This window comes from Daldinia caldariorum (genome assembly GCF_022478825.1).
Source record: "Daldinia caldariorum strain CBS 122874 unplaced genomic scaffold F4812scaffold_8, whole genome shotgun sequence".
NCBI classification, from domain to species: Eukaryota; Fungi; Ascomycota; class Sordariomycetes; order Xylariales; family Hypoxylaceae; genus Daldinia; species Daldinia caldariorum.
This window is the reverse complement of record NW_025953044.1, coordinates 1,099,993-1,113,512: the sequence shown is the minus strand read 5'-3', so window position 1 is coordinate 1,113,512 and position 13,520 is coordinate 1,099,993. Positions and strand designations below refer to the sequence as shown.

At 45.0% G+C, this 13,520-nt stretch overlaps 3 protein-coding genes across 3 annotated transcripts; 2 read left to right on the top strand and 1 right to left on the bottom strand.

Moving 5' to 3' along the window:
* Positions 1–2,114: 2,114 nt before the first annotated feature.
* F4812DRAFT_389026 (Alpha/Beta hydrolase protein) lies at positions 2,115–3,687 on the bottom strand. The gene is made up of 2 exons (XM_047932096.1): positions 3,372–3,687; positions 2,115–3,290 (listed from the first exon to the last, which is right to left on the bottom strand). Exons 1-2 carry the CDS (start codon positions 3,469–3,471, stop codon positions 2,305–2,307), a joined length of 1,086 nt encoding a protein of 361 aa, XP_047790372.1. The 5' UTR covers positions 3,472–3,687; the 3' UTR covers positions 2,115–2,304.
* Positions 3,688–7,179: 3,492 nt separating this feature from the next.
* Positions 7,180–8,602, top strand: F4812DRAFT_388991 (DUF1711-domain-containing protein). Its single transcript, XM_047932095.1, has 2 exons — positions 7,180–7,762; positions 7,895–8,602. Exons 1-2 carry the CDS (start codon positions 7,365–7,367, stop codon positions 8,301–8,303), a joined length of 807 nt encoding a protein of 268 aa, XP_047790371.1. The 5' UTR covers positions 7,180–7,364; the 3' UTR covers positions 8,304–8,602.
* A 1,016-nt stretch (positions 8,603–9,618) lies between these two features.
* Positions 9,619–13,333, top strand: F4812DRAFT_428713 (SPRY-domain-containing protein). Its single transcript, XM_047934212.1, has 8 exons — positions 9,619–10,960; positions 11,020–11,246; positions 11,316–11,440; positions 11,509–11,549; positions 11,605–11,659; positions 11,715–11,868; positions 11,920–12,405; positions 12,461–13,333. The coding sequence occupies exons 1-8, from the start codon at positions 10,170–10,172 to the stop codon at positions 12,604–12,606; spliced, it is 2,025 nt and encodes a 674-aa protein (XP_047790370.1). The 5' UTR covers positions 9,619–10,169; the 3' UTR covers positions 12,607–13,333.
* Positions 13,334–13,520: the final 187 nt, after the last annotated feature.

Below are 13,520 nucleotides of genomic sequence, written 5' to 3'. Positions count from 1 at the left end.
AGGAGCAAACGGACGCTTATTGGCTTAAAGCGAAGTATCTTGTACAGGCCTGAATTTTATGTCTCTATACCTAGTAACACAAGTTAGATGAACTACATTTCCTACCCGTGACCTATCAGCTATGAAGCCTAAGGTATCTAGAAATTATCCGCAATGATTAAAAGCGAAATGGCATATTGAGAACGATGGGCCAATCCTCAAAATAAGTAAATTTACATATGTCTCTGTACTGAGTTGTTTTAAAGTCCATCCGAATATAAAGTAAAGGGACATCTGAATTGTCATAGAATAGTTGTTAATGTAAAGGTAAGGTTAGAACCTATACATGGTTCCACTGATAGTAGAAGTATAAGTACATGTTATCATGTGACAATGCCACTACCTAGGTACCTATCCGTCATTTTCTAGCTCAGCCTCTCTGGTTTCGAGGTCTGACTGGTCGTCTTCCAACAGAACTTCGTCTTCCAGATACAATCTTCCTCCTCGTGAGCCTTGTTTCACCCAACGACGCCAGTTTCGGCGTCTACCAAAACGATTGCCATAATTCCGTCTGAAAGAGCGTCTATGCCCACGTAGGTAGGTACCAAGAATAACGATGCCCTCATCGTTACTCCAAACGTATATTCTTTTTTTTCTAAACTCAAAAAATAACACATGCTTCCTTCCAATCTAGGGGAGGGGGGTAATCGAACGGGATTTTCTTCTCAGGACGGTAGGATATCGTATAGCTATATCGTATAGCTCCAGGACGGGCGTGTAGAGTAGATAGATGGATGTGGATGTTCGTTTCGTATCTCTTTGTATGGTATGGAATGCTTGTTGTATTGTCTAGGTTCTCTCAAGATTCCAAACCTTAACGGAGTGGAGCTACCAATTGTCAAGACTGCTTTCAGCAAAGCCTTTATAACATTGTCCCTGATTTTCGCATCCGCAATGAAATCGTTCAACTTCTTTAGCAATGCTCCTTAATGTCAGAAAGATCCCGTGATGTATGTCGTGCGCAGAGCGAATACTAGAGACAGTAGCAACTGTATAGAGTGGTGTACATTCTAGGGTATAGCTGGTCTTGTTGTGTGCTGTTTTCGGTTGGAGGATTCGGACAGTACGGGCATGGTGAGTAGGCAGGCCCATGGGGCGCCGAAGAGTCAGGTTAACCGCGCGATAGAAATTGGATTTGAGTGTGGTCCGCATGAAGATTGTCTCCTCAAGGCTAGGGCAAGAGCCTTAGCAAGCGGATGCAGAGTGGTAGGCTTTAGAGTTAACGAATGAATTAAACAAATGTAGCATTAAGCCAAATTCAAACATGGGAGGTGTGGGGGACTGTAGGATGGAAGATAGATTTCTTCGGTCAAGTGAAATACTAGTTCTGCCCCTAGTACTCCAGTCGTCTCTCGCGCCACCGATGCGCTTGGGGCAGATCAGTGTAGTGATTCTCGCATATAGTCCTCCCAACCCGGTAAGACGTAGTCGTAAACGTTCTCATGCTTTGCCGTATCGATCATCACGCAAATCCATCTCCATTGTCTGAGTTGTATTAAATATTAATCATAGTATAGCTGCACTGTTGATGGATTTGCAGGTCCCGTACTGAAATTGAATAGGGTTTGTTGGATTGACAATATTATATAGACGTAACGAAAGAATGAAATACTATTGGTTGAATTGAACTGTGTGTGTAATTATCTAAAAGAGGATGATCCACGAGTTGTGGAAGGAAAACGTATCTACCCAATTGTGGGTGGATAGGAGAAATAAAATAGAAGTAAAGAATGTCAGATCAGACGAGAGAAATTGCATCGACTTTATAACCAGAGATTTAGGCAGGGAGAAAGATCGAACTTGCCTAAAAAGAACTGAAAATACGCCGTTTGGAAAGCACGTAGGCGTTATGATGTTAGGCAAGGTACCTTTTACCCAAAGGTAGGTGCCTACCTAAATATAAGGCGCCTGCCTGAGGTACCAAGGTCAATGTATAATACAGGTACCTGTAGGGAAAGTGCCTTAGAAATACTTCAAGGCTCAAGGTATTAGCTCATGTACCTGTTAACCTCAGAGGCATTGCCAGCTGCCCTCGTAGTACACTTATACCTATTGTTAGATACCTGTTATGGTGTTCGACGGCTAACTTCTGTCCATTCTAGGTATGTTACTGTTGAGCAAGTCATACATAAACGCTATCAACCATACAGCTGAATCTGGTAACAGCTACCTCTATATGTCATGTATTAAACACTTCCGCTTAACCATGGTATATTTACCTGTTATTAACGAAGCCAGAAAAAAAAAAGAGAAAAAAATCACCCCTTAATTCCCAGAAAAGGCAGTTTTGAGCTCATTAACACAATCGGTAACAAACTGCTTTGATGTTGGATTGGATCCATCCCAATGACCGAATGGATGCCCCTGGCCCTTGTAGACCTTGATATTGCTAGGAGTGCCAGCGTCTATCAGCTTTTCATGATATGCAATCCCCTCCGAGACGAGAGGGTCGATCTCAGCACAACGGATGATAGCTGGAGCTAAGTTAGCATGCGAATCCGCGACGATTGGAGAGGCGCGGAAGTCTTTGGCCTTCTCTTCGCGGCTTTCGTCCGTTCCCAACCACAGGTTATAGAACCATACTAGGCGGTTGAGAGGCAACATCGGAGCAAACTCGAAGTCGATGTAGCTCCTGTACGGTGTCGTCGCAGGGTCGCATGAACCCTCCTTCGGAACAAATCTCGCGTCAATTACCGGCACGATGAGTAGCTGCACGGCAAGCCGTGGTAAAGTCGGATCGTCCCGAGCTTGCAACGCCAGAACAGCCGCGAGACATGCCCCTGCGGACAATCCTCCGACGCCTACGCGCGATGGATCTATCCTTAACATTCCTGTGTTTTGGAAAACCCATTTTAGCGCCTGAAAACTGTCTGTAGCCGAGACTGGATGAGGATATTCGGGCGCAAGTCGGTATGCAACATTTATCACAATGCAGCCAACTCTCTGGCAGAGCTTGCGGCACAGAGATTCGTCCGAGTCAAGGCCCCCTATCACAAAACCACCACCATGAAAGTTCACCAGTGCCGGTAACAGGCCTTGCCGTTCAAGCCCAGTACTGGCAATTGCTTCAGATGTTGGCACATACACCTGTACAGCTATCTCGCCGGGAGGGTTCGAGACCGGAACTTGGTATATCTTAGCACTGGCAACGTCCGGCGCCGGTTTGGCGACTTCAGCTGTCGGGAAGTCATATTTTTTTCGGTCACGATTATACTCCTCGTATGGAACTTGATCAGCCCGTAGGCGTGGCGCTGTGAATTTGGTTATTAGCTAGTTATTTAAATAAAAAAACATAGTTGCACATATAAAAGCAATTTCATGATATTCAATACCTTGGTAGCGAAGGTAGATCTCGGCGAAGGCCGGATCGAGTCTGTCGACTAAAGTAGGATGTAACGGGTTGACGAGAGATGAAACATCGTTGGAGCCCATGACTAGTGAGGTATTCGAGTTTATGTTTAAAATGCTGGCTTCGATAAATTGTATTGCGTGCCACTTACACGTTGTAGAGAACCTTTAGGATATGATGGTAAACAACCTAAGCTGGAGACCCATCTATTTTGAACCGTACGTCCCCGCAAATTAGACAATCCGCAAGGTCAAACCTAGATGCCTCCAGAGTTTCCATATCCCTAGAAAGAGGAGACATGGTATTGAGCTTCCGGTTATGATACGCCCCGCCCCTACCCGGCCGGCCGCGTGTCTAAGTTCCCATACTGTTTGTTCCTGATCTTTCTCGTGACGCTCTACATGCATAATACAGCCCATCGTGGGGGTCGGGGTAACAGTAACACACGGGTAGGCAAGTTATGACAGGTAGCCAAGAAATAAAAGTCAACTAGACATGCTGTGGGTATCCGTCGGCTTATCCGAGGGGTATTCCCGCAGGATCCTTGTGTGGGGGGGAGTATTGATATAATATCGAAGACACTGTATGCTCATTATATACGACGGCGTGACTAATTGAAACTCGGTAGAGAACGTCACTAAAATATATTAGAAATAAAGTCAAACCAATTAGCCAACAATATAAATAGTTGCTCCAGATCACGGGCAAGGCAACAGCCCCCTACCCCACCCCCACAAATATCTATAGATGATTGAGGCTCAACATTGGCAGGTAGAATAGTTCAACAGTATTATTAGATTTCAATCCTGTGACTGCGATCTACACCTATAATCTGATATTCTTCGCATATAAGGTATTTAACACAATATCTAGTTCTGTGAAGAACATTATATATCAAACATCAACTACGGGAAACGTATGAACGGCTTTCCAGTTGCAAGGCCTGAATTGCCCTTTATATGATAATAACCAGGGTAAAGCGCCCCTTGATAGTAATATAGAGCTTCGAGGTGCTTAGCGCAGACCGTATACAGTAACTTCATCATATCGGAAGCTGTTAAAGATTTCTAGCACCGTCGTGAGGTTCTTCCTCATATATTGATGAGAAAACCAGGCGTTACCTCCGCTCTGCATTATAGATAGACCGAAATTATTGGATTATCATAAGAGTTATTTTTTTCTCATATAAATCTTCATTGATAAGTTCAAATTGACTCTCCAGGGTATTATCCCACATTTCCTCAAGTTTTCTATTTACGTTGCTACCACGTAACAGCTGCATTAAAACTGAAAAGTAACATATTCTCATTATTCCAATGGAGGAGCACACAAGGGTTATGGCTACCCTTCCATATATAATAGATATATTATGGAAGACTTCTAAGATTTTAGTATTGCTTAAATTGGTATCAATCCAGGTTATTATCAGACTGCCGGATCAGCCATTGACAATTTAAGACTTATCTAACCTATTGGTTGAGTCAACATAGGTAATTCTAGTCTCATCTCTTGCATTTGATAAAACCAATATCTATGAAACTAAAGCTATTGTCGACGAAACACGTAGTCCTAAAGAGGCCTTGATACTAATTCAACGCAAGTATCTAGCCTAATCAACAACACATTTATAGCTATCTCACAGGTATATAAGCGTTGTTTACGTTAAACCATAGTAGAATACAATTTATAATCCTAAAGTAGTCTATACGTAGACAACGTTGATGAACTAATAGCACTACTTAGGAGTGAGAGCTGAGTAGGTATAATGTACAATAACTAGTGGCACTTACCAAGCTGCTGAATTGATGATGTTTATCTATCATAGAGTTGTTATGATTCAAAATCCCGCACGTAGTTAAAACCTAATGAGACGCCGATTGCGGCCTGGGAAAATAACTTCGTGAACCAGACTACGATACGAGTCAGGGCTAAGAGAATATCATATTTTCTAGGATGCCGTTTCAATATAGCGCCGACGCCCCTCGTGCTTCTCTAGACACGTGGTTGGCATGAATGACGCTAGCGACATTACTTATGGAGGATTTTAGTGAGAGATGCATCTTCCAATGATAGTCAGATTTGTTCAGTGGCATTGTGCTTCGATTATCTGAGTTTGGCCCAATAGTTGTGTGATCTACCTAGCAGTCGCTAGGTGACTAAAAGCGGGTATTCGTCCATGCGTATTAGCAACAAAGGGTGTAGAGTATGTGACTAGACTTGAATATGAAGCTTGTGACAACATTACATAGATCATCTTGTGACCTAAATTACGTGGTGAATGAAATAAGACCTAGAAAAAAATTTGGTTCCTAGCTGCGTGGAAATTGGATGCGTTGTTGGAGTTTGAGGTTGACCTAACGAGGTATCCCTTGCAGCATTTGTACACAGTCCCCCTTGTCCATACGTGTTGGAAGAGGAGAGAAGAAAAATTATTGAGCTGAAACACTGCTGATGGCGCACTAGGAAGTAATAAGTGACGACGCCCAAAAGCAACTACAAGGTCAAATTGTAGTATACCTACCTCCTAGGTAACCTACCTACCTGCGATGTAATAGATACATCGGCTATTTGGGTTGAAACTTGCTTGCTGGATCGTTAAGCTACTGACTTGGCGAACTGTCGGTCCCCTTCGCTCCGCGCGACAAGTAAATAAAAATAAAAAGTACCATCCGTGGGTTCCCGATCACCAGTTCCCATTGCTTAGTTGGGCTCATTTATCACTGCAATGATAGGAGGACAAACGTCGTCAGCGAGTGATACAGAAGAATTATTGCTATCTCTTACTGGTACCGTAACTGGGTTGGTAGGGGGGGGGCTGAGTAAGTTTGGGTAGATACCAGACATCAGAATCAAGGGATTTTGTAAAGTCTGAAAATATGTACCGGTGACTATGGGGTTTCAAACCTTCGAACTAGGTATCTAACCTAACCCGGGTATTAGGTATTCCCCTAGTTTACCTACCGAGCGTACATGTAAATGAATACGTGGACCTAAGTAGAAGAAGAAGACGAAAAAAAGAAGAAAAGAAACTTGCAAATAAGCAACCTATTGGAAACCTCCAGAAATTAACTAGTTAGAGAAAAAAACGGATAGAAGAATTTCAAGTTACTATTACGAGCGTTATGTACCTAACCTAATGTACCTAAAGTACCTTCCGAAGGGATGAGGTCCTGTCCTTCCTTCTAGGTTAGGTGCCTCTAGGCTAGGTAGCCTGGCGCGTCCCCTTTTTTAAATCGGCATGGATCTCTGGTTGGATTGGATGGTTGGACAAGGGATTAGCGGCACGTGACTTTAAAGGATACCTAATACCTAGCATGTGGTGCGTGCACCACCAAAGCTGGATTTCTTCGCGACGAGCTGGATCTTGAGCCATCAGACAGAGAGAGAGCAGCAGCCCGGGAGGCCGTTTTAAAAAAGATTGTACAGTTTAGACTGCCCCAAAAACTTATTACATACCACCAACGAGCACAATGGCTGCCCCCGTAATTCATAATTTGACCCTGCCATCGCCATTGCACCCTCATCTCTATTTCCCATTTCCCATTCCATGATAATTTTCCTATTGAAATCCAAACCATCACCACCCTTCCCATCATCATCACCATCGTCACTTTTTCGCCAAACCCGTGCCCAGCCTACAAAACCACCCGCCTCGCCCGCAAAATCCTAAGGCACCGCACCACCCAGGGCCTATCTCCGACAGGGTACGGTAGATTGGCACCGACGCCTCTTAGGACAAGAAGCGCTTTTTGAACGTCGGATCTCGGGTGGATCACTTCACACACTTTGCCAGGTTGATGACCTGACCCAACCCAAACTAAATAGCAAAGTGCACAATCCCACCAAAGGGTTTTCCCCCAAGGAACATCTGACTTTCTCACATTCCTACCACATTTCCACACTTTTCTTTATTACCTTATTCGCGCATCACCACCACAACCCAAACTTCATCAAACCCATCGCGTATTTTTTCGCCATGCCTACTCCAAGCAAGGCCTCTGCCTCCGCCAAGGAGAAAGACCGACGAAAATCCACCGGCAAAACCTCGAATCTCATTACCCTGCGCGTCCCGGCTATTAGGCTTAAGAAGCTACTCGACCCGGCGTCCGTCAAGGAGGAGTCGCCGGCGAAGGATTCACCTGCTTCAACTACTCTACCCAGCGAAACCGTCCCTGCCGCGTCAAATGGCGACAATGTTTCCGCGTCGAGTCCCGACACACCGGCCGCCGCGGGAACGCCATCGCAGGTGTCCATGGGACCTCCGACAGAAGCGCCCAAGAAGAAAGGCGTGAAGAGAAATGCTGCTACCGCAAATGGATCCGACCTGACAGCTAAGATTAGAGGCAAACCCGGCCCTAAGAAGAAGCCTAGATTGTAAGTATTACCCGTTGCCCTCGTGAATTTCAAACTGTCGCTCTATCGACCCTTTCTACGACACTACATTCAATGGGCCTGTACTTTTAATATATGTTATTGTTGTGGCTATTTGCTAATTATTTCTATCAGAGAGGACGGGACTATTGATCCTAGCGGACGAGCCAATGGCGGCGCCTATCATAAACTCGGTCCCAAGGCAAATCAAGGTGCTATCAACGCTGGACTTCGCGCTCTTGATCGTTCGGGTGCTCCCTGTCGGAAGTGGAACAGAGGAGGCTTTAGGGTCAAAAGCTTTACGGGTGTGGTCTGGGAGATTCCTCGTTGGACCGCGCCACCTAAACCCCAGCCCCAACCTACTTCCGATGAAGCCGCTGCCTCTGCCGAGAGCAGCAATAAAGAAAATAAGGACGGAAGCCAGTTGAAAAGTGAGAACAGCAACAGCCATGTCGACGGTGAACAGCCAAGCATACCACCGAGCATACCACCAAGCATCAACGCCAGCTCGCCGGCTCCCACACCTGTCGCTACTACTTCTTAGGTGATGCTTTACGTCAACATTCTATTCTAATGACGCTACCGGCAGTCATGTGTATTTACTATAGGCTTACGGGGTTGACGAAAAAAAGCAAGGCGTTTAGGACCGTGGCTATGGTGCAGTCTTACGGATGACGAGGGGTCATATTATTCGCACTAATAGGCTGCGAGGCGCTTGCCTCAGGTCCCAATGCTGTTTCGGTTTAGAGGACAGATCCAGGTTTGCTTTACTCGGCGTTGAGAGGACGGGGAGGGGAACTGTGCGCTATGCTTCACGTTTTGGCGTTGTAAATATAAAAATACGGAAAGCTGGTACGGGTTAATCGTGAAGCAAAGTCATACATTATTTGTTCTCTCGGTTATGGTTTCTATGAATGCGTATACAATGTTATTATTGTCAGGTAGATGCCCTGGGGAATAGAAGGTCTACGCGACTATGGGTTGTGACCCCCTTTGTTATTCACATGATGAGCTTTGAAAACAACGAGAGTGCCTACCTCTAACTTAAAGTTAATGATACAATACTACTCTATATACCTAGGTAGTTAGTTATATTTTCTGTCGCAATCTTCATATCGTCTCAGTATTGGAAACGCCTATTTATGATGAGGGTACTTTCATACAGGAGATGGGATGTGATGAGGAAGAGCCACTTTAATGAATCTGCCGCTCCCAATCGTACTTGCAATGCGTACCTAAGGTATGTATGTATAACTCATAGAGAATCGCAATTACCTAGTATCTCATGTTTTTTACAAGCCAGCAACTACCTATCATACATACGGTACAGTTCCAAGGTCCATACGTTAGGTTAGGTACATGAGGTGGCTGAGGTGACAAGCAACCTAATGTGTATCTTGGCTTTGAATGTAATCTACCTGCATGTAATTTTCTCATGCCAGCCACTTGGAGATGTTTATATTAGGTATATATTGCAGAATGAGATATGTGTACCTATATCAAGACTGATAGATATTTATTAAATTTTAGCTGTGTTAATAGGTATAAGCTAGGTTAGGTACCTTTGATCTATACCTAATACCTAACGCGACAAGCGGACTACATAAGAGTGACCTCACATCTAGGTACGTTTTACCATCTCCCTACCGGTAGTCATTGAGTATAGTGTACCCACTTATATCGATTAACGCTCGATAAGCGCACGGTGCATACCTCCTACCTAAGGTACATGCATTTTATGTGAGTACCTACCTTAGGTAAGGCACTCTAGCAGTCTAAGTACCGTATGTACCCCCTTAGTGGGCGTTATCTGGGGAAAGAGCCCTGGTCGGGCCAAGTTGAGCAACAGCATCCGTGACCTCGTGATTGATGCTACCTAGGGTACCTATGCAGGTACTTACATCTCTATGTGCTGTACATTGCCTCTCTCGTCCTCTCTCTCTCTCTCTAACCTCTCTCAACCTTTGGTAATTTCTCCGCAACAACCCAGCACCAATTAACATAGACTCGACATCATCACTGCCCATCGATCACACCGCTTTCGAGATAAGCAGGAAAGCGCTCCTGATAATTACTAACGTCAATAGAAGTTGGGTCATGACATATACCCTTGTCACTTAATGCAGGTGTCCTTGCATCACGAAATCGGACCATCTCTTTCCTCGAACAAACCGACCATATCGTGTGCGCGAACTTGAAGCTATACACCCCTAATCTTATATTATTGCATTCAAGTTTATAATTCACCATATCGATACCGTAGCTTTTTAAAAATTCTACGTTTCTACCGCTCGTTCCGCTTTATTCGAATTGGTGCATTAAGAGCGAGAAAGATTCCAAGCGTATTGAACAGCAAGCTCTTGATTCCCCCTTGGTCGTGCTGCGATACAACTCGGACTAAAGGCCGATCATGGCAAACCCTTATCACCATGATCGCTTTCAAACAGATGTATCCTATACGCGTTCCTATTCACAACTGAGAGATCTGCCGAGTCCCCCTGCAGTCCCCGGAACTAGTGCAGGCTTTACGCCTTCGTCCCATTCGCCGCTCAACCGCCTTTCGTACCTCCTCAACTCTCAATACGAACCAACTTCGGATCTCTATAACGCCAATCCTTCCACCCAAATATCTAACAACGGCATAGATACAGATATGAATAACGGCTACTCAGATGGGGCTATACCCTCCCAGGCTCATGGGCCGCACTTACCATTGTATTCGAGGGCCTTCGAGCCGTTTATGCATAATGAAGGGCACAGGAAAGACATCTCGTTCACGCCATCATATTTAAATGGGTCGGATTATATGCAAAAACTCCAGGAAGCGCGCAAGGCAAAACAAGCGCAGAAAGAGGCTCAGCGTCAGGCGGGGAGTGGGTTGCCAGCTGGTATTACGACAACAGGGGCCCTTGCTAATAAACCAGCGGCCTCTCATTTGGGAATGACGTATGATTTGATCGAACGGGCGCCGGCTATGGAAGATGAGGTTACGGTGCCGCCTTTACCGACGAAATGGAATAAGGACGATAAGCAAGGTTCCCTAGAGGTTCTAGCGGACGGGCTGGAGGTCAGATACGCTTCAGGTCGCAATGCCAGGGAACAGGAACACGAAGCATGTGCGATTCGGGCAGACCATCCGATGCCCTGGCAAGCAGGTCTTTATTATTTTGAGGTTAGCCTTCTATCTAGGAGACGAGACGAGTATGTGTCAAACGAGGATTCCCAATACTTCCGGTTTAGTCTAACTTGTGTGAATATAGAACCACGGTTTGCATTGGCTTTTCGGCAAAGAACGTCCCTTTAGCCCGACCACCAGGCTGGGAGCCTGATTCATGGGGTTATCATGGCGATGACGGCGATATCTATTCAGGGGATAAAATTGGAAATCCCTACGAAGGAAGAAGCTTCGGGCCACCAGATACTATTGGATGTGGAGTCAACTTCCGAACCCGCGAGGCTTTTTTTACAAAGAATGGAAGGCAGTTTAGTATGTATACCCTATGCATACAAGCCTGTCGCATTTGCATGGCCACATTGGGATTAACATTGTGCACAGAAACTGCATTTCGAGACATAAAGGGAGACCTTTATCCTATGGTTGGCATGAAGAGACCAGGGGAACACGTTCGCGTCAACTTTGGTCAGAAGAGTTTCGTGTTCCAAATCGACGATCTGGTAAAGGTAATTGCCTGTGTTACCAGCGTGTTTGCTCTCGGTGTGTAAGCTGGTCGTAGCTAACTAGTTTTTAGAAAGAGCGGGAAGAGATGATGAAGGCCATCAATAGAACGAGGCAGGTCAACTCCTGTTCACCATTACGTTGCATGAAACTGACTTGCGCAATATAGTATCGAGAGGCTAGTATCGCCTCCTAGAAGTGAAACAGAGTTAATTCAGCAACTGGTAAGATGACAAGGATGTTTCAAAGAGTATTTTATTGGATAGCTGACTGTATCAGGTATTACAATTTTTACAGCATGACGGATATGTCGAAACGGCCCGGGCGTTTGCCGAAGAGATACACGCAGAGAAGCGAGACTTACGAACCGACGAGCGAACTCCTATACCTGGTGTCAACATCAAGGACGATGAAGATGCGTATCATAGGCAACGTATGTATCAGTTATGTCCTTGGTTTGTTTGTCTTTTACTGACCGAACTAGGTATCCGGAGAGCCATACTCGAGGGTGACATCGAGAAAGCTGTCAAGTACACCTATACTTACTATCCTGGTGTATTGGAGGATAATTACGATGTGTATTTTAAGCTGCGGTGTCGAACTTTCATCGAAATGGTGCGAAAATCGGCCGAGATGAGCAACTCGAGTACTAAAAAAAGTAACGGGCACCCATACGACGACACTCCTAACAAGATGGACGTCGATGAGAATGGCTTCTCGGACCAGATGGAAGAAGATGGTCTAGATAATCAAACAGACCAGGAGGACTGGCTTGTCAAGGCTGTCCAATATGGACAATCATTACAAGAGGATTTCAGGGATGAATCGAAGCCAGAGATCACCAAGACGCTCAACGAAGTGTTTTCCCTTCTTGCATATCCTAACCCCCTAGAGGTTAAGGAAGTTACGCCTTTACTAGACCGCAAAGGGAGAGTAGCTGTTGCTGAGGAGCTCAACTCAGCAATTCTCTGTAAGTCTAGGTATCCGCCTATGAAGCTGTGTATACGACTAACCAATCTACGTAGCGTCCTTAGGAAAGTCATCGCGGTCGGCGTTGGAGAACCTCTATGGACAAACAAGCGTTTTGTTGGATTATTTGCGCGAAGACGGCGGTCCGGGTTCATTCATCACCATTCAGTCGGTTATCGACTCAATACCCCAGCCATTCTGATAGGATGGCCTTAGTTTTTAACTTGGGGCGATGCGGTACAATATACTTCTGCTTCCTGCCGAGACCTTGTTCCCCGAACGAGCAAGGAGTACAAGATGTAGCGAGATTTGACCGGTGTTACTTGCTTCTTTTCAGCAACTGGATCACAGCTCACATGATAACTTGATGAGGCGAGGCTCCAAGCTTTCTTGTGTTGTTTTCACAGTAAAACTTTAGACCTAGCAGTACCAAGCGATGATAGAACTAGCCTACCTCACATCCCGTGGAAACGCAATAGAAGAGTGTCTAACACATCTCAATGTCAAAACATTTGCCTTGACTGGACATTTTATCCTCCCCTATACCAAGTTTCTCTCCAAGAAGTGCACATTTAGGATGTCAAAGGCAGGGTGATAGCATTATTTTCCTTTTCTTCAAGCTGGCTTTTTTTTTCTTTTCCTGAATTTGTTGCGCAAATTTGTCCTGTTGCGCCCCTTAGGATTTCCACAATAGGTTTCCGGTAGCCAGGTGCATATAAATGGCGGGGCAGAATCAAATGGAACACTTCCCTTTCAAGTCTGCTGTTGAATTAGTAGGCTATCCTATCACGGACTAACCGAGTTGATGGTTAGCTACTGAGGTAGGTTAGAATACCGATGTTTTAATGTACGAAGTATTGTAGGTCGCCCACGTTTTATTTATGGGCGAATAGACTTCACTATTAGTATGCACGATAGTAAATCCAGCGATTCATTCAGACTATGTAGTAAGCAATTAAATTAATCGTATATGAGGCATGTGAGAACGGCAGAGGCTCTTCGGAACCGATATACATATTAATAGTGGCTACGCGTCAGATGTACAACATGGTAAAATATTAAAAAGTTGATATGTGAGCAGAAAGACAAGGCAATAGCAGCTTGTAATGTCCATGG